This window comes from Falco punctatus, assembly GCF_963210335.1.
Source record: "Falco punctatus genome assembly, chromosome: 3".
Taxonomy (NCBI): domain Eukaryota; kingdom Metazoa; phylum Chordata; class Aves; order Falconiformes; family Falconidae; genus Falco; species Falco punctatus.
The window spans coordinates 105,364,530-105,392,482 of NC_137582.1; the positions used below are offsets into that span (position 1 = coordinate 105,364,530).

The 27,953-nt window shown below is 49.4% G+C and overlaps 1 protein-coding gene across 17 annotated transcripts in view; it reads right to left on the reverse strand.

The window, feature by feature from the left end:
* CAMTA1 (calmodulin binding transcription activator 1) overlaps positions 1–27,953 on the reverse strand; it is a 324,806-nt gene that overhangs the window by 45,394 nt on the left and 251,459 nt on the right. For 16 of the 17 annotated variants that reach the window (XM_080380161.1, XM_080380171.1, XM_080380173.1 and 13 more), the window contains 4 exons: positions 23,052–23,205; positions 8,048–8,188; positions 3,808–5,663; positions 379–505 (listed from right to left, as the gene is read on the reverse strand). In XM_080380161.1, the coding sequence (XP_080236287.1) occupies positions 379–505; positions 3,808–5,663; positions 8,048–8,188; positions 23,052–23,205 (2,278 nt within the window). Of the gene's footprint in view, positions 1–378; positions 506–981; positions 1,852–3,807; positions 5,664–8,047; positions 8,189–23,051; positions 23,206–27,953 lie in introns of those variants that run through there. The other variant, XM_080380165.1, reaches the window with a different exon arrangement.

The window sequence follows — 27,953 nt, forward strand, 5'->3', positions numbered from 1 at the left end:
TGAGTGCCAAGGACAAAGTGCAGAATATAGGCAAATTAAGAGTCAGTAGAACAGTGATCGCACCCCTGAATAACAGCTGCTCTTTAATCTGCTATTTCAAAACTACATAAATGCTTAGAATGACTTTATATTATTTCCAATAATTATTTTAAAGCTAATTCAGAGCTTCTAAATATTTTTTGTGATCTGCTGTGATGTATCAAGATCCAAAATTGCTGTTCTCACACTAAATAGGCCAAAGAAAAAGGAAAAGCTTCTCGATGTGTACACACTACCTTTCACAATGGGCCCAAGGGTTTAGTTGAGACATATACGTGACACTATCAGGCTAAGAATTTGCTCTGAAGCCACCAGCTCTAGGAGAGGGGTGTTCCTTACCTGGGCAGTAGCAGCGCAGTACCCCTGGCTGAATTAAAGATGCAGGCACTGAGATCTGATCAAACAGACAGCTGTAATTATTGCTGGCTTCCTGCCATGGACCAGTAATTAGGACTTTTACTCCTCCCTGTGTGGAAAAGAGGGAAAGAAAAAGAACATTATGGAAGAAGCCATCCCCAGGGAGGAGCATGCACTGAAAGGGCTGAATTGCAAACAGCATCATGAGGGCTAACAAAAGTGCCAACTTAACACAGTTCCTTGGCACCAGCCGACACAGATGCCCCAGTATCCCACCAGCATGGGAAAATTGCAAATAGCATTCCGTAGCAGAGTATCTTTGTTGTAGAGCATCTTTATTTCTCTTCACTCGCTCTGTTCCCCACTCCTGCCCATACAGTCAAGCCCAGTGCTTGGCCAGCGTGACCCTCACTGCAGACCACCTGCCTTTCTTCTGGTCACTTGCCAGCACCGAGACCAATCATGGCAAACCATACCAACACTGCCAGCCACACATCCCTCCCACCGGGCAGTTCCTGGGAACTTCTGGGTGCTCCACTCCCACCTCCCGCGCACCATCGCCTCCTCAGGCTCCAGGTTTGTCACCTTGCCACGAGCAAGTGCCGCGGGTCGGTCACAGCAAGCGTGCTGTGTTTGCCACGGCTGCCCTGGCCCTGCTGACGGGGATGGAGGCTGCGTGCGGGGCACTACACGTCGCCTCCAAAGTCCCAGCTGGAAGCACCAGAGGAGCGGGACCCTGGGCCCGCCCCGTGGTGGCGGCAGATCTCTGCTGAACCCAGCAGCCCGCAGCTGGTGCTTTGCTGGGTGCTGGGGCACTCGGTCAGGCAGGGACGCGGAGCGGCCCCGAACGGGGCTGTGGCTGGGGGGGGTCCTTCGGCCCCGGCACCCCGGGCCTGCCCCGGAGCTCTCCCCCTCCCGCCGCCGGGGCTCTGCCAGGCTCCGGTGCCGCCGGGACAGCGAGCCCCGGGCCCCACGCCCGGCCCCTCGGGCTGCCGCTGGCCCGCAGCGCCGCGCTCGGCTTCCCGGGGCGGCGGGGGCAGCGGGGCCGGCCCCGCTCAGGGAGAGCGGCTGCCGGGCCTCCCCCCGCCCGGCCCGGCCCCGGCTTCCCCTTCCCTTCCCCGCGGCCGTGCTGCCCTCGGGCGGCCGCCGGCGGGAGCGCGGCCCTCGGGAGGCGGATCGCGGCCGCCTCGCCCCCCGGCAGCCCCGTGCGGGGGCAGCGGCACGGCGCCGGGAGGTCCCCGGTGGCCATGGTGCCCCGGGAGCCCCACCGCCGGCGGCAGGGCTCGCCCGGAGGCGCGGGGGCTCCTTCGGGGGCTCCTTCGGGGGCTCCTCCCGTGCTGCCTGGGGTCCCAGCGAACAGGGCGGACCAGCCGCTGGGGTGTCGCTCCGAGCCCCCTGCAAATCCAAACCTGCAGCTCCGCGCACAAACCCACGGCACCAGAACGCGATCCTGGACCTGCACTGGCTTAGGAAAACGTTCTGGTGAGTCTATGCAGACAGATTAAGCCTTGCGGTCTGGATAAAACAGAAATAAAACAAACTCTGCTAGCAGGTGTGGAACAATTCGTTAGTGTAGCAACGGGTAACAGAAAAAGCGTTTCCATGGTAGCAGCAAAAAAGAAAAGACTTGCACCAGAAAGGCTGAAGGATTGCTGTCAGGTCTTTTTTGTTGGTTTTTGGGGCCTGCTACGCAAGCAAGCAGGAGTCTGACTGACTGTCGGACAACAGGTACGGCAGAAGCAGTGTCTGTAGCCCAACACAGCCAAATGCCCCCGAAACGCTCTGCTTCTTGCAAATGAAGCCCAGCTGGGTTCAGTTGCTAGAAGGCCATCCTTGCATTGCTGAAAGTCCATCATTGCATTATTCACAGAATCACAGAATCGTTGTGGTTGAAAAAGACCTTTGAGATCATCAAGTCCAACTGTTAATCCAGCACTGCCCAGCCCACTACTGAACCCTGTACCTAAGCACCGCATCTACGCGTTCTTTAAACACCCCCAGGGATGGTGAATTGTTCCATGTTACTTAGGTGGCACCAGCAGTGACCACCACAGGGCTGACACTTCAGCTTGGATTATACTCCAGAGAAGCGTGACTGGCACATTCAGACCCAGTTTTCCACCAAGACCTAGAGAAGGTAAACTCCAGCTGGTGGTGAGCGGCACGGTCAGGGACCACCTTGTCTCTTAGAGAGGCCCCTGGGTTTGGCAGCTGGCAGAAGTGAGGCCCCTGGGCACCTCCTGGCCCCGGCAGTCCCAGATTTCCCAGTCAGCTGCGGGCCACGCAAGCAGTGGGTGAGGCTGTAGCGAGCAGCAGGATGCCTTCAGCCACCCACTGTGCCTGAGCCTGCACCGCCGCCTCACTGGCCACGATTGACTTGTCTGGAGAGCGAGCGACTAAATGGAGGGCAGAAACTCCTGAAGGCGGCTCTTCATCTGTGCCTGTCGGCCATTCCTGCATGCCAGAAACCTCAGTTTATTTCCACCTGCAGAGCGAACACCCATGTTTTCACACCAAGTCCCTTATTGCAGAGTATGTGAACTCGCTGAGCCACTGAATACCAACTCATCACCTGCTCCTGTACCAGCACGGTCCTGGAGCTGTCACAGGATCATCCAGCTGAAGGTTAAACCACCTCATCTGCTTATTACTGCGTATTTCTGCGGTCTCGCCCACTAGCAAACTTGCCATCCAGTGGTGTCAGATGCACACTTACTGGGGGTGGCATCACAGGACTGATAATCGGATAGCGCTAGTCAACAGGAACAGAGATCTTTTCCTGAGAAGTTATGATACGTCTCTGTAAAGTAACAAATACAACAGTGCTCCAAGGCTGGGCTTACAAAAACACAAAGGACCATTTTTTTTTTTTTACTCAAAACAACCTGCTTCTCCATTACTGGCTCAAAACAGCCTCTTTCCTCCAGCATTCCTTCACGTCATTCTAAGCCTGTGCTGCTGCCATTTTTAACTCGGTGCGTGTGACTGATTTTGGATAGTCTGTGGGATGGAGGTAAGTGCTGAACTCATAGAGGCAATGCAGGTCAGGAATTATTCTACTAAGAACATCAGAGCTAGATTTCAGGATCAGCTCCAGTTTGCAAACTCTATTGCTCTAATGTGGATAGGTAGCACCATGAGGCCCTTGCGTGGGAAATACTTTGCTTTTCAATAATACAAAACATTTCTTGTTGGATGCTTCCTAAGTGAAGAAAAAGCCCTGTCAGGGTAATGAAGTGCTTAATTAAAAGTACACTCAGACATGCAAATGGCCTTGGATACTCCGACTTCTAAGAGAAATGTTTTAAAAGCCTTGTCAAAGCTTTAACAAAACAGTTCTTGGGAGCCCTTATGAACAAAGCAATGAGAGATAAGGCAGCAAACATTAATGAGTAAAAGCCCTAGACTTACCTCAGGGTAAGACCATTCTGGTGAATAATCTGTCACCATGAACAAGCGCCCACTCTGCTGTAGCAACCCCAAAGTGCCTTGTGCTGCAGCTGCTGAGACCACCTCAGCCACATGCATGTACGCCATCGTGCTGGCTCCGTTCTCTGTGCTGCTGAGCTGCATGTTGGCTTGCTGAGGACTGCAGCAAGGAATGCACATTTCAGCCTGGTTGTAGGTTGCTCTGTTACTGTCTTCAGGCTGAGACAGTCCGGCACTGTCACCTGACACCAGCTGGTGTCCATAAAGAGCATTGCTCCCACCTTCTACTGATATGAAATCATTAATTAGATCAGAAAACTGGTTGCTGAAGGAGATGTCAAAGTGGTCCAAGTTAAGCTCCATGTTGGAGGAGTTATTTAAGCTGGGGTGGGCCACAGGATAGAGTCCTTGTACCATGTTTCCTTGGAGAATAGGGAGATTGTTCCCATTCCTGATACCCCCGTTGGCCTCGGGCTGCAAGTAATGCTCTGTACTGCAGGCTTGAAGATCCCCTGATTTAAGTAGATTTTCATTCCCTTCTGCCTGCTGGGAGGTCTCCATGGGAACTTCAGCTTCTGCAGTCATTGCCTGGAAGTTTGCTTGGAACTGCATGAGCTGGAGAGAAGAGGTGGACTCTATTCTGGTTTCCACTGTGCCGTTACAGTTGGAAGTAGTTTGGGACGAGGACTCTGTTTTCACACTGGGGATTCCTAACGTGTTCACAAATGAGCCACTTGTGTCATTCAAATTGTTGTGAGCGTTTTGCTCAAGGGGAAGAGGTTTGCTGGCATCCTGCAGAAAGAAGCTGGGGGAAGGGGTCTGATGAACGTGAGGGCTCTGGACGGTCTGATTGAAGCTGGAAGAATAGTCCTTGTTGGAGTCAATGGCACTGAAGTCCATCTGCTCCAGGGTGGTACTTGGGCTCAGACCTCCTCCAGATGGAAGCAAACCTGAACCAGTAGTGAGGGTGAGAGTGTTAGATGCAGAAGTGGAGGAAAATGCTTCTTTGGACATCTGTTGTTCGAAAGATGTGTCCTCAGTTTTAATTTCTTTTGTGAGGGTTGTGTTGAAGTTGAAGCTACGTTCTGTTGTGGGTGACTGCCTTATGTTGGTACTGATGCTGTCACTTTTCATACCTCCTCCACCATAAGTCTGCCCTTGCTTGGGATTGTTAAGAAAACAGTCCGGGTCAAAATTCATGGTGGTTTCTGGAATTTTTCTATTTCCATCTAAAGTTGTGGAGAGCACAAGTTCCTCGGAGACCGTGCTGGGTAGCATCGACAAGCTCTCTGAACTGCCAGTTGTTGGAAAAGCAAATTTGTGTCCATCTGAACTCACAGCAAGTACCAGTCCTTGTGCAGCTGCATCTGAGGACAGAAGGTGTTGATTTGGGCCAGAGGTGGGTGACATGGTATACACAGCTTCACTGGTGACTTCCGACATAAATACGGTGGCACTTTGTGACAAGCTTCCCATAACTGATGCTACAGCCATACTGGACACACCAGTGACAGCCGGGCTATCCGCCATATCCGGGTCGCTGTTTAATCCACTGCTGATGGACACAGGAGAATTCTGGGTCGTGTCAGGGACCTCCACCTGGTTGGTGGAAGAAACCTCAGTGCTGTTTTGATGGAGCAACACTGGTTTCGCCACTTTGCCGTTCCTCTTCTCTCGGCTGGAGGCCTTGCCATGACTGTGCTCATTCTTGCCTTCAGAGACATCGTTATTTTGTACCTCTGAATGAGCGCTGTACCCACCTGTCCTTGGTTCGACCTTTGGTGATATGATGCGATGTTTGGCACTGTTACACTTGTGATGCACACTGCTTCCTGCCCCTGTGCCAGAAAACAACATTTGCCATTCAGTAGATAAAAAATTAAGGCAATGCTAGCTGCAAGTGTTACGGCTGTAGCAAAGGAGAGCCGTGCTTATGCACACCTGTGTGTGAGAGTGAATGAGCACACATATGAGACAGCAAGCACACACATGAGAGAGTGTGAGGGACCTTGGAAATAAAACTAGTTTCTCGCCAGTGCCAGACTGACAGCTCCCTTTCCATCTTATGCATAAATCCACTGCATGCAATGACAGCCACCGGGCATGACTGCACCCTTCCCCTTGCCCCACCTACCCCTACCTTAGCACCTACCCCCTTCCTCCCTGCCCTGATCACACAGCACATCAGAAGGAGAGGAACTGGCATCTGCGACAGGTTTTGGATTTATGTACGTGTGCCTGTTCTCAGTGCACAGCCTGCAATGCGAGGGCTGCTGCTGTCAGCTGTGGCAGAGTTTCTGCCTCGCAGGCCCTGTTTCATCTGCACCATGGACATAACCTCAGCCCCCTGTGACACAGACGCTCAGCTCTTCATGCTGGCTGACATCGGGTGGCTTGACAATCGCTTGACAATCGGTGGTTTGGATGCTGACTGGCAATCTGGAGGTGACAGGTGCTATATCATGCTCCTGTCCTTGGCATGACCCTGGTGCCTAGATTGCAACCCTTATCTTCCTGTCATCATTATGTCCATTACAGCTGCCAATCAAATTATTAAAGAAGCTTTATTAAATTATTAAAGCAGCACAAAGAAAGCTTTCCTTCCCACAGGGATGGTGATGTGTTTCTCTTGTTCTAAGCTGTTCATATGCTGAGAGATAAAACTTTTTGTACATTGAGATGTCGCACCCAGAGTCAATGATTGCTATTGGAGTGGCTGAAGAGCGCTCAAGCAAAGGTCACCAGAAGACAAGCCCTCCCCTGAGTTCAGCCAGCTGGTGCCTTTACTGGCCCGACAGAAGATGAACATCCCCCGAGTTCCTGGGAGCTTGGAAACCAGGTAGGATGAAGTAAACACTTCTGCCTGCAAAGACATCTTAGCCACAAACTGGTACAGGGACTGCTTTTGTTGTTTAAAGAACAGTCCATGAATTTTTGATGTTTCTTTCTTTAATTGATCCATTTTCCCTAGAATGGAGTAAGAACATTAATTATGGTACTGTATAATGACTAAAGGGGGAAAGAAACCTCCTCCTTACAACTAATGGCTACAACTGTAAATGCCATCTTCTGGGTAACATAAAGCGTCTGTGTAGCTGCTGCAATTTGCTAAATCTTTTGTCCCTTGCCCTTGAAGGGGAACTTCTCTATTATGTGCTCAAGATTTGAATCAGGTCACTTAAAGTAGTTCAGGACACTGCTTTTGAGACTAAATGCAATATTAAATCTCTCTATTCTCCTAGGCATAGAGATGAACAGGAACAAGGGAGAGGCTTTCATGCCGCCGTCTTTGTGGATGACAGTAAGGAATTGGGAATGTATGTGTCAATGTGCAAGCCGTTACAAAACAAAGCAATACTGTTATGTTAAGAAGCATGCAGCAGACTTAGCACAAGGCAAAACATCAAAGGGAAGAATAAAAGGATTCATGTTCAGATCTGCAAGCCTGGATCAAATGCTGAGCCTTAAGGGTTGAATTTTAATACAAACTCAGGTATTTCAGAGGTCATAATTCTTACTTAAGTCTTGATTGTATAATGCAACTGCCCAAAAAAAGAAGAAAAAACAAACCCTTTGAAGCAATGACAGCTTTCCTCCACACATTTTGCTAAAGACTCATTAAAGTGTCATATATTTTACTTGACCAAAGTACTAGGAAGGGGTGCCCTTAAAGCAGATGAGTTGGAGAAGTGAATCACTCAGCTTCCCACTCTCTCTATAAAATGATAATACTAAGGATGCCATTTCTTGCTGTTGTAGTTTCACTCAAAACAATGCCATCTTCTTTAACAGGAAAAAAATCTCCCATATTTTCAGGATACCTAAGTAAGACCTCTCTTATCCTGGTGATACCTTGTGATTAACCACCTGAGCCCATTTTCTTCAGCAAAGTGGGCTGCAGGGCAGGGAGTTCAGAGGGTGAAGTTGGAAGAACATTAAATTTTGAGGCTTTGGTAACAAAATTTGAGCATGTAGAAGAGAATATGCCCGTCTGAGCAGGTCACATACAGACAGCATCTATTAGAACTTGCACATTACAAAACACTGACATTTTTTCCAGAAGTTCCAGCTGCATCTTCTTGTGCTCAAGACTTCTGTCACCTCTGAGTTCACTGCATCTCAGCATTTCATGATACAACACTTTTAGGTGTTTCAGTACTACAAACCCTACTCCAAGTCTGGATTAAGCTGTGATCATTTTGTGCCCTCCCAAGGTACTCACCCAAGGTACCAGTGCAAAGACAGTTGTGTGTCCGAGGCTGCGGTTTGGTCTGGTGACTATCAAGGATCTGCTGCACGAGCTGTTCCACCGAGAACCCTGAACTGCTGTTTCCATTGCTGCATGTCCACTTAATGCCATGAACTGCAAAGAGAACAGTAAAACTTCCCATCAGAAATGTGCCAGAAACCATTAAAAGCTACTCCAAAAGAACAGCAGAAACCCATTCTTGCTGCTTTTTGCCAGAACTGAAGGAGAGCAATAAAAAGCAACAGTAATGGTTGTTGTTTTACTATTCTCTGCTCCCTGATATCCATAGGCTTCTAACTAGGATTCCTGGATGAGGTACATACAGAGAAAAAAAATCTCAGTGGAGTATCTTGCTCCGCTTCAGTTTGCTGTTAATGGCGGGTCTTGTAACTAGGCTGAAAAATTGTAAGGACTGCCTAAGCAGTGCATGTAACCTTCGTTAAAAACCTGAAAGCAAGAAAATACTTGTGTTTCATCAAAACAGAACAGTACAATTCCAAGGAGCATTTTGGAATCTTTTTCTGTCTAATATGAAAACAAAATTACTTAGCTTTATAATAAAATCAGCAATCAAAAATACACCACTATAATAGCAAATACAAACCTTTTGCCAGGTCTTCATTGTCACACCCTGGTGGGCAGCAGTGAAGACTGACTCATTTTTGGGGAGTCACTAACAGACATTGTGTGAGCTTCTCAGCCTTGGACAACTTTTTAGTAATTTGGGAAAACAGGCAGGAGGGTGACGTTACAGAACTTGTTGCAAACTGAAGGTCTTTTTCCTTGGCTTCTCTCTCAGACTGTTAGCTATTTAAATAAGAATGCTAATCCGCATGCACATAAATTACTTGAATAAAGGCTCCCTCTCAGAGGTTTTTTAGATGCAGAATTTCACCTAACAGTGATACTCTCAACCTGACTTTCAATGGAAGTAGCATTTATAGAATATTTTCTCCATAACAAGTGACTCAAAGCATCTTCTGTCTCCTTTAACATCTCTCTAAGCAATTTATATGTGCATATTATTTACTTATCCTTTGTGTGCACTAGAGCTCACTTGCAGATTTTGGAAAGCACTGGTTGGTGGCAACATTTCCAAGATGTCCCCGTGCCTGGCAGCTCATGCCTGAAGAGCTGCTTCCTTGCACGAGTGTGTCATACTCCAGCAAAGCAAGTTCCATGGATGTTGTGTTCTAAACCCCCTAAACAGAATATGCTGAATCAAAGTCAAAAATCCTACAGACTTCCCTTTGTAGGATTAAGCACTAAATACACAGATCACTGCGTGGTGAAGGTCCTCGATGTGAGGTCGTGAAATACTGCCAACAGCACATCGGGCTGATAATCCCTCTATAGCCAGACTCTGCAGACTCTGGAGCGACAAGCTGTAAGCTGCTTCATGCAAGAAGATCAGAAGCAAATGAAGGCATGTTTGTGACACCTAATGACCATCGTCAAAGAGGCAGGATATCGCGTGAATCTCCTACTCTCCTCTTCAGTGTTCCTTATTTAGTATGTCATAAGCAGCTGGCAGAACAGAGTTCCTGGATCTGCTCTGTGAAGCAGTTTTATTGCCTTTTCTTTATCACCTGTTGCTGTGTTGCCTCATCACCCACTAATGTTACTTTGCCTAACAGCATCTCATCTTGGTATAGTTTTATATTACAGAATCTGTATTTTTATTGGCCAGGCTGGATAACTTGCAGAAATATTGTAAATAAGGTTTACAAGTATTCTTCCTCATATCACTGTTTAAAGTGCTGCAGTTAGTTTAGTAATGAGTCCCTCTATGCTTGCCTGACAACCACATTTACTGTTATCGTACCCAACAGATTTTGCTTTCTAGTACGTTCACAATTTTGAATTTCCTCTTAACGCTCAGTATCTGTTATTATGTCTAAGTTTAAGTTCATATACACTTACCACTTCAGTACCTTCACTCACATTCATTTTACTGTTCCAGGTACATTATTCTGTCACATGTGATGTTATGCCTAATAAGTGATGTTCAAATAGCAGTTTTGCAAAAAATACATTGGCAGTGAGATTAAAGTGCAGTAGTAGCGTATTTGGAATACTTTCGGCTGTACTATATAAAGTTACTGAACTGTAATTATTACGAAGAAACTTTTCACTAAGTTATTTCCGGTTACTCCAGAAATGCTTTGCTAGAGAAGTGAGCTCACACACGTGTTACTACGCATAGGAAGTCTGTTTTACCCCAGTATGTCAGAGTTTGTGCCCTACTGCTGCTAAATCCTGTGATGAGTGGCATGTTACAGGGGGCAAGTCTGGCAAGTGAATCACATCTCACGGGTTGTGTATTCATGATGATGATTCTTAAGTCTGAACCAAGCTGTGAGGTGGAAGCTACGAAATAATGGACGGCTTTGTAGTTGGATACTTATAGTACCATGCCCATTATTTTCAGGTCCTTCCAGTATAACCAAGTCCCATCACGGATCTGTCGCTGCTAGGAAAGGTCCTTCTCTAGCCTTGCTCCAGCTGATCCTAAAGGCTCCGGCTCCAGCCTCTGTCCACCTGGTGCCACTTCTTTTAGTGCTTATGCTCCCTGTGTGTTATGAAGGTCATAAAATAAAAAGCCAGTGAAGGGTGACAGATTGAAAAAAAAAAAAAAAAAAGAATGTCTGGATGCTTAATGCAAATGATCTGCTATCTTGGCACATCCAATATGCAGATTTTCTCCCTCCCCCTTTTACAGAAAAACTCCTGTGAGCTGGTGAGCTGTTAGTACTGAATACCAAATACTATCAAGATGGCTTTTAACGTGTCATGCTTGGCTTCCTGACACATAATGAATCAGCAGGAAAGGAGATTTCTATAGGGAAGAAAGTGCATTATGAAAGGAAGGTTAATAAAAAGCATACACAGAGTCTTCCCGTTTCTTAGCAGTTCAAAAAGTGAAATCACAGTAGAGCTACATTTCATTAAATACAGCCATAATGTAGGAACAAACACACACACAAAAAAAAAAAAAAAAGGAAAAAATATTGAAGCTTAACAGAAATTCTGGGAAGTATTTTCATCTGGATTTCTGTTCAGTCTCCTCCTGCACTTCCTTATAATTTAAAATGAAAACTGTGAACTGCTCCAACACTTTCCAGTGATACCACGAATGGGTCTAAAAACTGCTGCATTACAACAGCGTCATATTCCTTGCCACGCACCCTCTGCACAGCGCCTGTAGCACTGAGGTGACAGAGCAGGGCGGAATTACTGGTATTTCACTGGGTGCTTTGAAGGAAAGAAGTGAGGCTGGAGGAAGGTCCACAATTCAGACTGTTAATGCTGCTCCTAGCAGAAATACCTCCAATCTTTTGTGAGTATGGGGTCACACCTTTCTTCTAATTCTTCCCTTTTGAAGAAAAGAGAATAAAAATGACCTTCCGATATTGACCCAGTGGCTCCCCATTCATTAACGCTGTCGGGACTGTGCCCAACCATCATGAGCAAAGGAATGAGAAATCATCTAAATTACCAGCAAAAAGGCAGCTCACAAGCCAAAGCAAACTCACACGCAGACAAATATTATTGTCCAGGTTTCTTACAATGGGCCGGTTACTTCTGTCTTCTGCTGCTGGTGGTACTCAGACCTCTGCAGTTACCAGTCTTGCAGATACCTTCCTCCCCCCCATCACTCCCCACCACTTCAAGCCTACCTTGCTGTCTCACCTTCACTCTAGACCGATCATCATCAGTGGCTAAAAACCTGACCATCTCCCTCTCTGCAGTCTCCTCCACACTAAGCAAAACTTGTCTCTGAAATACCTTCCCACATCTAAGTCTTATCGTTTCACTCTTTCTGAATGCTCTTTGGCACTTCATCCATTTTATGCTTCCTATTTTGATTCCAAACCTCTTGCTCTTCTGTATTCTATACATACAATGCAGCTTACATGTACATGTTCACTCCATAATGAAGCCATTCCCTATACCCTGCGTGCTGCTCCTTTGCCCCATTTTGACAAGTAAGGGCCCAGCTTTTGTTTTTTTGAGTAACAGTAGTGACATCCCCCAGATGAGACAGATAAGTTGGATAGACCGACAGAGCTAGAATGTTTGGAATAATCAAGGTCAGGTTTCTGTTCTTCTGTCCCTCTTGATGTATTCCAGGTGGCCCGCTGCAAACCCCTGTGCCAGAGTTCTGCCCTCAGCCGCTCCTGACCGATGCAAAATACTTTAAAAATCCTACAAGTGCTGCCGGTAGTGCGAGCGGGTCCTTTGTCCTACGGCCCTGGGAAGGAAAGCCTGCGTGCTTCTCCTGCTCCTTCAGCTTTGACACCGAGAGGCTGTTTCCATGGCGATGGTCAATTGGAAATGGCAGCCTTGTCCCTTCAATTTTCACCACATTGGTGTTGACAGAAGTAAAGGCCTCGCTCTGATTTCTCAGTTCGGCTGGAGGAAATTTCCATGAGATTCATCCTTCTGTACCCAGGTGCCCACATGGAATTCAGCTTGGGTTTTCCAGCTCTGCACTTCCACCCATCATTGCTTGGGAGGAAAGGTCTCCCCAGCCTCGCTGGGCAGGGAAGGTCCCCTTGCACATTGCTGCCTCTTCATGACACTTCCTGAATGTAACGTCTTTGGAAGGACTCATACAGGTGTTTCAGCCGTTCCTTAGAAAGTCATCTTTCCTCCAAGCCAGACCTTTCCGTGAAGGCTCGCTCAGGTGCAGCGGGACGCTCCGCAGCCGGAGGGAAGCGCGGGGGTCAGTCGCGCCCAGAGGGCCGGCGGGACGCGGCTCCCCGGGGCCGGGCTGAGGCCTCCGCGGCCGGGCTGTGCTGCAGCCATCTTCTCTCCCAGCCGCCCGGGGTTCAGGGCTGCTGGCGGGGGAAGCGCAGCCCGAGGCCGGCTCCCCCCTGCTGTTCTAAGCCACACGCGGCACAAACCCCTGATAAATGGGGCGTTCTGGCCTCGGTGCAGCGGGTCAGGTCAGCGTCGCTACTGCCCCGCTCCCTCCCTCAGACCTGGAGCACCCCAATGGCCGCCTCTCAGCCGGGAAGGGGGTCCAGGCCCCCCGCCTCCCAGCTGCAACCACCCGCCGCCGCTGCCCAAGCTCTGCCTCCCCTCAGCAGCGGGCCCCCTCCTCCGCTTGCAGCTCAAGGGCATCACCACCGGCACCGGCACCAGCACCGGCACCGCCGTCCTGCGGGCCCGGCAACCGCGCCGCGCCGCCAGGTGGCGCCAGCGGATAAGGAACGAGCGGCAAGGCCGGCCCGCCGCCCAGGCCCGCCCCCCTGCGGCCTTTATTTATTTATTCCCCCCCCCTAATTATTTCCTAGCGATTTGAGTGAAAAAATAAATAATCACACCCGCCACCCCCCCCCTCAGCAGGGTACACGAGGAAGCCCAGCGCTTCCAGCTCTCCGGCTGGGTCCCCGGCAGCACGGCTCCGGTCTGGCGCACCCCCCCCGCCGCAGCCCTCTCACCGCACCGGGAACAACCTGCGGGAACTGCCGGGAAGGGCGGCCCGGGGACGCTCCGGGAACCGAGCCCGGCGGCTCCTGCACCTGGATGCTAAGAGGGGAGACAAAACACTGAGGAAGAACAGACCGTAAAGGGTGGTGCGCCCAGGGCGTCCTCAGAGAGGGTCTGACACTGCTGCGCCTGGTTAACACCCGGCTTTGGGGGGACAGTGGTTAACACCCGGCTTTGGGGACAGTGGTTAATACACGGCTTTGGGGACAGTGGTTAACCCCCGGCTTTGGGGGGACAGTCGTTAACACCCAGCTTTGGGGGACAATGGTTAACACCCGGCTTTGGGGGAAAATGGTTAACACCTGGCTTTAGGGACAGTGGTTAACACCCGGCTTTGGGGGGACAATGGTTAACACCCGGCTTTGAGGGGACAGTGTTTAACACCCGGCTTTGGGGGGACAGTGGTTAAATACGTGGCTTTGGGGGACAATGGTTAACACTCGGCTTTGGGGGAAAATGGTTAACACCCGGCTTTGGGGGAAAATGGTTAACACCTGGCTTTAGGGACAGTAGTTAACACCCGGCTTTGAGGGGACAGTGTTTAACACCCGGCTTTGGGGGACAGTGGTTAAATACGTGGCTTTGGGGGGGACAATGGTTAACACCCGGTTTTGGGGGATAATGGTTAACACCCGGCTTTGGGGGGACAGTGGTTAACACCCGGCTTTGGGGACAGTGGTTAACACCCGGCTTGGGGGGACAGTGGTTAATACCCGGCTTTGGGGGGACAATGGTTAACACCCGGCTTTGAGGGGACAGTGTTTAACACCCGGCTTTGGGGGACAGTGGTTAACACCCGGCTTTAGGGACAGTGGTTAACACCCGGCTTTGAGGGGACAGTGTTTAACACCCGGCTTTGGGGGACAGTGGTTAAATACGTGGCTTTGGGGGGGACAATGGTTAACACCCGGCTTTGGGGGAAAATGGTTAACACCCGGCTTTGGGGGATAATGGTTAACACCCGGCTTTGGGGGACAGTGGTTAAATATGTGGCTTTGGGGGGGACAATGGTTAACACCCGGCTTTGGGGGATAATGGTTAACACCCGGCTTTGGGGGACAGTGGTTAAATATGTGGCTTTGGGGGGGACCATGGTTAACACCCGGCTTTGGGGGATAATGGTTAACACCCGGCTTTGGGGGACAGTGGTTAAATATGTGGCTTTGGGGGGGACAATGGTTAACACCCGGCTTTGGGGGATAATGGTTAACACCCGGCTTTGGGGGGACAGTGGTTAACACCCGGCTTTGGGGACAGTGGTTAACACCCGGCTTGGGGGGACAGTGGTTAATACCCGGCTTTGGGGGACAGTGGTTAACACCCGGCTTTGGGGGAAAATGGTTAACACCCGGCTTTGGGGGGACAGTCGTTAACACCCGGCTTTGGGGGACAGTGTTTAACACCCGGCTTTGGGGACAGTGGTTAACACCCGGCTTTGGGGGGACAGTGGTTATCACCCGGCTTTGGGGGGACAGTAGTTAACACCCGGCTTTGGGGGACAGTGGTTAACACCTGGCTTGGGGGGACAATGGTTAACAGCCAGCTTTGGGGGGACAACGGTTAACATCCGGCTTTGGGGGGACAGTGGTTAACACCCGGCTTTGGGGGACAATGGTTAACACCCGGCTTTGGGGGACAATGGTTAAAACCGGCTTTGGGGGGACGGTGGTTAACACCCAGCTTTGAGGGACAGTGGTTAACACCCGGCTTTGGGGGACCATGGTTAACACCCGGCTTTCGGGAGACAATGGTTAAATACATGGCTTTGGGGGGGACAATGGTTAACATCTGGCTTTGGGGGATAATGGTTAACACCCGGCTTTGGGGGACAATGGTTAAATACGCGGCTTTGGGGGGGACAATGGTTAAATACCCGGCTTTGGGGGGATAATGGTTAACACCCGGTTTTGGGGGACAGTGGTTAACACCCAGCTTTGGGGGACAGTGGTTAACAGCCAGCTTTGGGGGACAATGGTTAACACCCAGATTTGGGGGACAATGGTTAACACCCGGGTTTGGGGGACAGTGGTTAACACCCAGCTTTGGGGGAAAATGGTGAACACCCGGCTTTGGGAGGACAGTGGTTAACAGCTGGCTTTGGGGGGACAATGGTTAACACCTGGCTTTGGGGGGACAGTGGTTAACAGCCGGCTTTGGGGGGACAGTGGTTAACACCCGGCTTTGAGGGGACAGTGGTTAACATCCAGCTTTGGGGGGACAATGGTTAACAGCTGGCTTTGGGGGACAATGGTTAACACCCGGCTTTGGGAGGACAGTGGTTAACACCCGGCTTGGGGGGACAGTGGTTAATACCCGGCTTTGGGGGACAGTGGTTAACACCCGGCTTTGGGGGACAATGGTTAACAGCCAGCTTTGAGGGGACAGTGATTAACACCCGGCTTTGGGGGACAATGGTTAAAACCGGCTTTGGGGGGACAGTGGTTAACACCCGGCTTTAGGGACAGTGGTTAACACCCGGCTTTGAGGGGACAGTGTTTAACACCCGGCTTTGGGGGACAGTGGTTAAATACGTGGCTTTGGGGGGGACAATGGTTAACACCCGGCTTTGGGGGAAAATGGTTAACACCCGGCTTTGGGGGATAATGGTTAACACCCGGCTTTGGGGGACAGTGGTTAAATATGTGGCTTTGGGGGGGACAATGGTTAACACCCGGCTTTGGGGGATAATGGTTAACACCCGGCTTTGGGGGACAGTGGTTAAATATGTGGCTTTGGGGGGGACCATGGTTAACACCCGGCTTTGGGGGATAATGGTTAACACCCGGCTTTGGGGGACAGTGGTTAAATATGTGGCTTTGGGGGGGACAATGGTTAACACCCGGCTTTGGGGGATAATGGTTAACACCCGGCTTTGGGGGGACAGTGGTTAACACCCGGCTTTGGGGACAGTGGTTAACACCCGGCTTGGGGGGACAGTGGTTAATACCCGGCTTTGGGGGACAGTGGTTAACACCCGGCTTTGGGGGAAAATGGTTAACACCCGGCTTTGGGGGGACAGTCGTTAACACCCGGCTTTGGGGGACAGTGTTTAACACCCGGCTTTGGGGACAGTGGTTAACACCCGGCTTTGGGGGGACAGTGGTTATCACCCGGCTTTGGGGGGACAGTAGTTAACACCCGGCTTTGGGGGACAGTGGTTAACACCTGGCTTGGGGGGACAATGGTTAACAGCCAGCTTTGGGGGGACAACGGTTAACATCCGGCTTTGGGGGGACAGTGGTTAACACCCGGCTTTGGGGGACAATGGTTAACACCCGGCTTTGGGGGACAATGGTTAAAACCGGCTTTGGGGGGACGGTGGTTAACACCCAGCTTTGAGGGACAGTGGTTAACACCCGGCTTTGGGGGACCATGGTTAACACCCGGCTTTCGGGAGACAATGGTTAAATACATGGCTTTGGGGGGGACAATGGTTAACATCTGGCTTTGGGGGATAATGGTTAACACCCGGCTTTGGGGGACAATGGTTAAATACGCGGCTTTGGGGGGGACAATGGTTAAATACCCGGCTTTGGGGGGATAATGGTTAACACCCGGTTTTGGGGGACAGTGGTTAACACCCAGCTTTGGGGGACAGTGGTTAACAGCCAGCTTTGGGGGACAATGGTTAACACCCAGATTTGGGGGACAATGGTTAACACCCGGGTTTGGGGGACAGTGGTTAACACCCAGCTTTGGGGGAAAATGGTGAACACCCGGCTTTGGGAGGACAGTGGTTAACAGCTGGCTTTGGGGGGACAATGGTTAACACCTGGCTTTGGGGGGACAGTGGTTAACAGCCGGCTTTGGGGGGACAGTGGTTAACACCCGGCTTTGAGGGGACAGTGGTTAACATCCAGCTTTGGGGGGACAATGGTTAACAGCTGGCTTTGGGGGACAATGGTTAACACCCGGCTTTGGGAGGACAGTGGTTAACACCCGGCTTTCGGGGGACAATAGTTAACACCCAGCTTTGGGGGACAGTGGTTAACACCCGGCTTTGGGGGACAATGGTTAACAGCCAGCTTTGAGGGGACAGTGATTAACACCCGGCTTTGGGGGACAATGGTTAAAACCGGCTTTGGGGGGACAGTGGTTAACACCCGGCTTTGAGGGACAGTGGTTAACACCCGGCTTTGGGGGACCATGGTTAACACCCGGCTTTGGGGGGACAATGGTTAACACCCGGCTTTGGGGGACAATGGTTAAATACACGGCTTTGGGGGGGACAATGGTTAAATACGCGGCTTTGGGGGGATAATGGTTAACACCCGGCTTTGAGGGGACAGTGTTTAACACCCGGCTTTGGGGGACAGTGGTTAACACCCGGCTTTCGGGGGACAATAGTTAACACCCAGCTTTGGGGGACAGTGGTTAACACCCGGCTTTGGGGGACAATGGTTAACAGCCAGCTTTGAGGGGACAGTGATTAACACCCGGCTTTGGGGGACAATGGTTAAAACCGGCTTTGGGGGGACAGTGGTTAACACCCGGCTTTGAGGGACAGTGGTTAACACCCGGCTTTGGGGGACCATGGTTAACACCCGGCTTTGGGGGGACAATGGTTAACACCCGGCTTTGGGGGACAATGGTTAAATACACGGCTTTGGGGGGGACAATGGTTAAATACGCGGCTTTGGGGGGATAATGGTTAACACCCGGCTTTGAGGGGACAGTGTTTAACACCCGGCTTTGGGGGACAGTGGTTAAATACGTGGCTTTGGGGGGGACAATGGTTAACACCTGGCTTTGGGGGATAATGGTTAACACCCGGCTTTGGGGGACAGTGGTTAACACCCGGCTTTGGGGGGGCAGGAACCCATCTGGTTCAGCTTTCCTCAAGGTAAGCCGCACTGCTGCCACCGCCCCGTCACGCCGGAGCCATCGTCGCTGGGCTGCAGCCGGTGGGGTTATGTCACTGCTCTATTCCCAACGTGCCCATCGCCGCTCTCATTGTTTTGACAAAGTGGAACTCACCCACCAGGGAAACCGCGTGTCCCCAGGAGCAGCCATACAGGCATGGGCACAGGCTCCTCTGGGGACAGAAAGGCCACCATGGATCTATAAGGGAGAGGGAAGGTGAAGTGCTTGCCCGTGAGCCACGTTTAGAGCAGCGCACCTGCAGTAACGAAAGGGTTAAGAGATGCATCTTTGTAAGGAGATGAGGAACCCAGCGGGTAGCTGATACTGGCCATGGGTGGCTGATACTGGCCATGAAGCTGATGTGAGCAGTAGGCACTCAGAGCCCGAGTGGCCGGTGGGATATAAGAACCTGTCTAGCACCTACTATTGTATTGTTGTTATAATAAAACCCCCACAGGTTATTATAGTAATACATAAATACTATTCCAGCAAAACCAGACATCTGCATTCCTAAAGCCCAGACCCTTTTTAACGAATCTGAAATTATGTTTTAGGCGGAGGTCTGCTGGAACCAAGCTGACAAGCTTCAGTTTCCATGGAGGGTTACTTTGTAGCTTTGACAAACTGGTTGGGAAACAGTAAAAATCACCCCATGTAGCATTTTTGTACAACTGATCTTTTAGGATTAAATATAAAAAACTCTTTAAACACAGTTACTGAAATTGAACATAAATTTACGTGAAGATAAAAACACCCAACGGCTCGATTCTTCAAACCATATTAATGCCCATTACTGCTATTTAAACTTCGTTCTGAGTTACAAGCGTTTAATGGCCTCTCCAGTTGTGTCAATGCCAGGATGCAGTTTCAGGTCACCTCCAGGAGTCCCAGATCATTTCATTTACGCAGACAGAACAGAGTCGGTGACTCCAGGGAGAGGCAAGAGCTGCCTATGCCCAAAGGTGTTAAGTCTGATGGGTGCCACGTGAAACCTCCAGCTTCCCCAGCTGTGGTTGCGTGCGGGCGGCACGAGCAGGAGCAATCAGTTTCCAGGCAGCAGAGGAATGAAAAAAGCTTTTTTCCGAAAGAAAGACAGCTCTTAATTATAGTGGACCTGAAACAAGGATTGCAACGTAGCACCAGCTGTGAGCTTGTAACTCATACTTTGCCAGCTGAGGGATGAGAAAGCCAAAAGGGGATGATTTGGAGAAACCCCCAACATGAGCTGGCCCACAATTTGCTGATCATATGGAGTTTATATACAGAATTCTGCTGTGCTGGATTCTGCCACTGCATTTTGCTTTTACCACCAGATGCCTCTAAGGACATCTGCTAGTCTGTTCAGTAAAATCTCAAAGCAAGACTATAACGGGGCACAAGAGGGGGGGAAATATGAAAGCAATGCCAAATTGAGGCCCATTCTTCATACCAGGCATCCTAAAATGACTTACAGGTGTCTCGGACAATGCTCCCACAGAATTTTCATGTATTATCACTATTCATTCTGCACAAATGTCCCAAAAGAAGCAACACGCACGATGACCCTTTTGAAACAGACAGCCGACAGTCAGGTTATCACAGGTCTGCCACCAGGAGCAGCGTGTGTGCTCCCTGACCACGCTTACGACCGGGTGCCCCATCTCCTGACCTGGAAGGAGAGGGGAATCATCCTGCTGGACGTCATGAATAGTGCATCCAGCCCTTCCAGGATCTTCTGCTTCAGTCTCAAGGACCACCGAACTGAGGTCTGACTAGCCAACAGGAATAGCCCAGACAGGACAATCAGGAGGTCGTGGATGTCCCAGTGTGAAGGCAGGTGACAAATATATCAGAATTAAATCAAAAATCCAAAGCCATGAAAACTGAAATCAGGCTGATTAATTAATTAATTATTTTGATTGGAGATGCTGAGAAAACCCCAAATCCTCAGAGCATCTGCAGTGAGTGTTTACCTTTGACGGATGTTCAGATGGGTTTATTTCAGTCTCTTAATTAGTTCACAGACCAGCTATGCTATGTTAGAACAAGTTAATGGTGCTTCGATAAAGCCCTCAGAGCTGTATGGTCACCTGGAAAAGGAATTTTTTCATCCACAACCACCAGCACAAGCACAGTCACAGCATTAGGAAAAACCACTCTGGAGCCAGCCCAGAAGCTCTGGATTCGCAGAGGTCTCCTTCAAGACCAGGACAGGAGGAGCCACCTCTCAGCAGCCCCGACCTCACTGCATGGCTCTGCTCATGGAGGTGATGCGGTCTGGCACCAGGAGCCGTGCCTGTCCTGGATGCCTGCTGAACACCTGCTGAAGCCTGGACTGACTTCAGGATGATGCAGAGGGGAAGGAAGAGGGGACCAAGTGAATTATGGATGCAAGAAATGTGAGCAAACTCCCTGCTCATCCCAGTCAGGGTCTCTCTGCGTTTCAGGAAAAACAGTTTGATCTATTTGTCTGGCTTGGACTCTCAGACTGATGCCTCTCTCCCTGCCAGCCATCTGCCACATCACTTTTAGTTCTCCAGGCACACACGGCCAAGAGAACATGCTCTCAGCCTTTGGCTGCCATACCACTGACTCTCCACTATCCTAGATTCAGATATAAAAGCTCTAATACCTGAGAGAGGTCAAAAGCTTTAATACCTGACCAGTCCAGGCTGAGTAGGACTTGAATAAACAGCACTTGCTCTCGGCGAGTCAAGAACTGGATGCCGTCACTAGCCTCTGACCAGGAGGAGGCATGTGCCCTGAAGGCAGAACTAATATCAGCTTCTCCTCATAATTCTGAATGACAGCAACGGTCAGGATTGCAAAAACCTCCCTGCAGGTACAGCATTTGGCCTCAGACCTCCATGCACACCCTGGCTGTATCATCACTAACTTGTCTTAAACATGAAATTCTTATGAAAGATGGCAACTAAGAAAACAAAAGAATCAACAAAAATCTCACACAGCTTCCAAGTCCAGAGGAATAAAACTAGATGAATGGCAACACAGAACAGGTAAAAGGGTGAGGCTGTCACTTCAGCAACACCAGTCATACCACTTTGATTAAGTCACTGACAAATCTGCTTTAGGGCAGAGAAATTTGGAAACATCAGGCAATCAAACTGTGAAGTCTGTGCAAGAATGTGATTAATGCAAAAATGTGATGAAACTAATGTGCTTGGCTCCAGAATTTCATGGCACACCCAATACTGGAACCAAATCTGATGGCTTCTTGGCGAGCAGTGCCCCTCTGTGTTCCCTGAACATGGTTATCTGTGTCCTCTTTGTTTTCTAGGTCTGATCAGAATCCAAAGCTTTTATTTTAGCTACATTTCTAAAGATGCGTTTCCCAAGATATGTACCCATAAACAAAGACGTGTACATGCATATAGACACTGAATAATTGTGCAGAATTTCACTCTCCCCTCCTGAGACATAAAAGAGCCAAGTGTTATTAAATTTATGGCGAGTTCGTTGTAGTTTTCACATAATTTTCTTGATGCACTGCAGATTTTTTAACAGGCTGCCACTTCCTCTCCTGTTTAATGTTAAGGTACTCGTCCAGTCTCAGCTACACCTTCAACATCTTGGATTTCTGTCTAAGGTTATTGGTCCCAGGGGCAACATTCTGTTTAGCAAATGTGTCATTTTCTCTCTTCTGCTTGTCTTCTGCCCTCCAACTTTGCGTGGAAAAGGAATACATGGGCCTGCAGAGCTCAGGATGCAACAAAGGAGCAGTGCAAACATAGATTATTAATGCTGCGGTCAGTGTGAGACTGATCTTTCACTAATGGTGGAGACATGTCAGAATGCACTTCATGGCTGTGACCTCTAATTATAGAAAGCTGGGCATGACACCAGTGTCCAACTGGGGGCAGGGGTGAGGGAGAAAAGCAGACCTGGTCTTTGTTGACTCAGGTGCAAGCACCTAGATTTAGTATTGTGGCTCCTGCAGTTAATTTCTCTTGCTTACAGACCCAGGTTATGCATAATCTTTCTTTCATTGCAAAAAGATGTTTGCATGCACACTGGGACATATTCTCCAAGGGAAGACACAATGTAACGGTGACATGGAAGAAAATATCACACCCCAAGGCAGATGCAGAGAGGTCCAAAGGACCACCTGTTTGCAGAGCAAACTTCCTGATCACTCTGCCCACCTAAGCAGCCTTCTCTTCAGACTGCAAAAAGTTTACAACAGTAGTAAACGAAACCCACCCTGAAACATTCAGCTCCACAGAGTCCGTCTGTAAGCAACAGCAACCTGTTCTGATGTTGAACCACAGGAACATGAAATGCCCTTGGGGGAAACCTCCCTGCCAGTACCGCAAAGGCTCTTTGCAAGCGAGTAGGTACCTGCAAAGGGCGCTTGACAACACAAGACCGTACGTACAGTATTTTCCAGTGTGTGGAGGGGACCTTTTTTAGGACAAGACCTTTTTGGCACAGTCTGGGTAGCTCTCATACCACGCATCCCAGAGGCATTGAATATTGGGAGGAAAGAAAGTGCATGCAGATGTAAGTTGAGTTTGATGGTGACAAATGACTCCTTCAGAGGGATGGTTCGTGGCAGTGAGAGACATTATATTCTAAATTAACCCTTTGCAAAGCAAAAAAGCCTCCAGATACTCACACATCGGTTTGAGCTGTCCGATGAGTTCCTCTTTTGTCCACTTTGCCCATTCCTTCTTGTCTGTGTTTATTGAGCACAAGATGGGGCCGCACGGTTTCCCGCAGTCCTCAATGGCAGGGACGTTCAGGTAGTGCACCAACACGATGTCTGGGTTCTGCAGGGCATGGAGAGCAGAAGTTACATCGTTGGGCCTCTCCCCCACTCAGGGCTTTCTGCATTTATCTTCCTAATTAAAACTATGGCAGAAAGCATCATAATTAGATCCCAGGATGTACCAGCTTTCCCCAAGATTGGAGCTGTTCTTTAAAAGAGGCGGCAAAAGACGAGGCAGAGGTGGCACACAGCTTCCCCCATCCCGACCACCCTTTGCCTGCAACTCTCCTGCTCCCTGTGTACGCTCAGGGTGAACCTTTTCTCCAACCCATACAACACCAAATACTTGCAAGAGTCCTGCAAACACCAGTCGTGACAAACACCATGTAATTTGCTTTGCTTTAAGGGACCTGTGGTCTGTTTGATCCAATGTTTTCATCAGTTCTGGTCCATATTGGGCTATTTAGAATATATGGAAATTCACCCGAGGACATCAGTAACAGCCACGCTTTCCTATGGCCACAGGGAGAGGGAGGGAAGAGCCAAGGAGGCTCACAAACAGCATTACAGAGTGCCTGAAGGACAGGCTCTTCTTAGACAAGCCCAAAATTTCTTGTCTTTTGAAGATTTTGCAGCTTTGCGATGCAAACAGTGAGCTGCAGAAGGTTGGGACTGGAAGAGACCGTGTCCTTTGCAGAACTGCTGCAGAATGACTGCAAGGCGCTCGCTCCTGCGGGGCTGTTCAGTGCTCCCCTCTCCCCCCGCGCACCTTCCGACGGGGCTGACAGAGGGGATGCAACAGCGCTTTGACGCACTGCGGCGCCGTCCCACTGACACAGACGCTTCAAGTAGGGAGCTGAGCAGTGTGTTACCACCCTGTGAGTAAATGAATCATCTTAACAACAGCAACAGAAACAACTCTGCTAGTTTCCCAACAGCATCCCAGGGAGATTGTACAATAGATAATAACAAGATTGAGAGGCCGACTTCTTTCCCTTAAGTCATTTACTCCTAAGTTCACCAACTTTAATGACTGCTTTGGAATTATTTATAAAAATAAATAGGATAATGGTGTAATTAAAACTCTAATGTTTCATTAATGCTGTTAAAGCCCTGTTCTGAGTGGGAGAGGGAACACGAGCCATCACTCGTTTGCAAAGGTTGCACTAATGGGAGCACTTGCTTACGAAACCCGCCGAGGGCTGGAGCAGTACGTGGACACCCGCACCGAGGAAAGACCAGCAGAAGGGAACTTCTGATGGGCAAACCACGGCACTGAAGCCAGGCACGGCGTGCTGGGCAGCTGCACCTGGAGCCAGCCTGGGCCAGGGCAGCGCTCTGTGCTGCTGGCTGCGGGGGGTCACCACGCACCCCCTCCCGTGCCCTGCGCGCAGGGAGCACCCTGCAGGTCCCTGAGACAAGGGGACAGCTGGTTGTGTCTCCCAGCTCCTCGAGGCTTGCCAGGATGGTGCTGACAGCTGAAAGGCCACCCCTTCACGTGGTGCCCACACACAGCAGCACGACAAGCGTGGCAGCCCCCACGGATGTGCACTCCCTCTGCCCACATCCTCTTCATGCTGGTACCCAGCAGGGCTTTAGTAACCAGACGTGTCCCTCTGCCCTTTAAATTAGGAAGACATGCAAGTGGGAACTTGCATTTTTTCCCCTCTATTGATGGAAACTGCAAGCAGGTGATTTTCAGTGAAGATTCAGTGAGACTGCAGTGTCAAATTCTTGCAGTCTGCATTAAAAAGAGTTGTCTTGCCCAGGGAAGAGGCAACAAAACCTAGTAAGAAACCGCTAACAACTTATTTTTGAGCTTTATTAGAAAGCACTAAAGCAAAGAAAACCATTGTTTCTTTTATTCCTGAGATTCTCCTGGAGATGAACAACTGGACCTTCTATGTTCAATTTTTACGTATTCAAAATCTTCCGTTTCAGAGGGCACATCCACCCTGGATGAGAGACAGCCAGAGAAGGACACATTAAACCACTGTATCCTCTCTTTCCACACCACAGTGCAAATCCTCAGGTTACTACGCAAAATGGAGCCACGTTTTCCTTTCAGCTCTCCTGTTTTACCCTTTAAAGGTGATGGAGGTGACAGCCAGGGCTCCCAGGGAATTAACGGGGCGGTCGAGCTGCTTCCAACACAGGCAGACAGCACTGCTCAGGACTGGGGAGGTGATGAAGGGGAGGTCTGAAACATTACGGTCCTCATGCATAATTCAGAAAAGATTCAGATAATAAAAATGATTACCTATATACCCAAATAGTCTCCATCAGCTAATTTAACGTAATTAGTGGTTTAGATGATGAAGTAATAAAAAGTAATATGCTTCAGAGATTTCGTGTAAAGACACCTCTTGCTCTCAGAGAAGTTTCAAAAAAGAGAGCAAGGACACGCTGCTGCTGCGGCGTTGGGTGACCTGGCAGTTCTGCAGATGCTTCTTCCTTCGTTTCAGATAAACTGTATTTTTCACAGCCTGATAGTGCCTGTTAGTCACCAGCCAAGTCAGGACAACGGGGCTTCCTGACTTCACTGCAGTGGAAACAAGTGGTCCTCAGTGGTGGATTGGCACTGGAATTTATACCTTTTATAAATAAAAGCATGTAACATAAATAGAGAGCCAACAGGTTTGTTCCTTATGTCTACATCTAAAAGTTGACCTCAGACTGGCAAGTCTCACAAACGCCAATCTATGTAGTAAACGGAAATGTTTTGACACAAATTAAGAGAATACATGTGTTTTGGGAAACTGTATCAGCCGAGAACCACTGCTCCTTTGTGGAGACCTACCAGTAGAACAAGAGACATGCGAAAGACTAAGAGAAAAATTACAAGCATAACTTCCATGTGGGAAACCTGCCAGGACAGTGGACATGCCATGGCAGAAGCCCTTCCCTAGCAGTGGGGAAGTCCCACAGGGAGCCCTGGACTGGCTGCAGACAGCTTTGGAAATGTGCCCATTGGAAAGCTGCCCGTAATTTCAGTGCCCAGAGCCTCTGCAGAGCTGCTCCGCTTCCCACGCACCCGCGTCAAAGTTGCTGCCATCTGTCCCTGACCTGGGCAAGGCTCCTTGGCACGCAGCACCCGAGGCATCTAGTCCTCCTCCTCAGCAGAGTCTCCTCAGGGTGCTGGAGGAGGACTTTGTTCCACCACCCCTGGTGCTGTAGGATAAGCAGGAGATGGCACAACAAGTGGTTAAAAAAACGCCACAAAAAGCTGTTAGCTTTGATAAAAAAAATGCAGCTGCAACATCTGTCTGACTCTTGTTTGCAGCTTCATCAGCACTAAGTGGTCAATAAATCAGACTGGCATGGTGTTATGTTTCTTCCATGGCTTAACTGTTACTCTAGTGCCAGTTCTCATGAAAAATGAAGGAGAAAACCTATGCGATAGTGAAAGTGTATGCATTATCCAGAAAGTAATAATAGCACGTAATGGCGCTGCAGACCTCCCTCCCAGCATGATCGCTGGAGCAGCGATGCAGCCTCCCTGTGCTACCCACGACACGCTATTTAAATTAACCAAGTAAATCAGCTATTGTTTGTTCCACCAGCCCACTCCATGTTTGTATTTTTCACATTAGCAGAAACACAAAGCTGAAACACGCTGGCCTGCTCCAGCTCCCCAATTCCAGCAGGTGGGGAGGGCAGAAATGCAAAGAAAAGAATGGACAGCCTGGGAAGGGCTGATTAATGCTTGGATGGAGGAATGGCAGGTACCACCAGCCCTCCAAGCTGGCAGGAAAACCTTTCTCCCGTTTCAGCAACTGCCTTCTGCTTGCTGGTTACTACCCGGTCAGTCCCCTACACAAGGAGAAATCTCCCTTCTCAGGCAGGGCAGAATAATCACAAAAAAATCTCCCCCTTCTTGCCGTCCTCCCATCCCGTTTTGGTTTTTTTTTCTGTTCCTTTTTTTTGAGAAAAAAAAATGCAAGCAAAAATCAAAAGCCATTTCTGGCCAGCTTTCAGCTGCTCTTCAGCTGTTCAGCAATGGCAATCAGCTCAAGGCTAAATCTCACTGGCAGGGGCTTCCAAATCACCGATGACCACAGCTGAAGATATTTTATTTTGAAAAATACCTCTGAGCTGGAAGTTTTGCATTTGTACTCCCTGCTGGAAGGATGAAAGGAAATAAGTCATCCTCAGGGATGATGAGCGTTGGTGAATTTAATCCCAGCCACCCTGCAAGGAAATTACCCCCAAATAGAGCCCTGGGCGGTGGGAGCAGTAGCCACGGGCTCTGTGCTGCTGTGCGGCCAGCTGCCCTGGCCTTCGCTGGCTACCCGTGTTATTTCTGTTGTGTCAAACCTGCCCAGTACTATGCATTATTAAAAACGTGGAAGGTGAAACCAGCCTTTTCTGGCCTCAACAGCTAAACCACAAAGCAAAAGGGCAAAAGGAGCAGAGGAGTGTGGCAGGGAGATGCAGAGGCGGCTCTTGTGCCTCTTCCCTCTCCTTTCACCCCCACACTCTAAAACATGTTTTTTTTTTTCCTTTTCTGATGGCTATTCATTCACAAGGTTTACTTTGTATTCCTCAAACCATCCAAAAGGTTGTAAAGGAATCTCGGCTTCCTGGGAACATAATTCACCTCTGTGACTGTGGGATGACTGGATTAATACCCAACAAATTACCACCCAGAAAAAGCTAACAGAAAACTGTTTCCCCAGTTTTGGAAGGCTGACGTTACATGATGCTTTGGTACCCAGAGGTAACTCGGAGACAGGTACTGGGAGCACTTGTGTATCATCATCTAAAAACAAACCAAGGAATGAAACCATTCCCAGCCATATGGAGGTG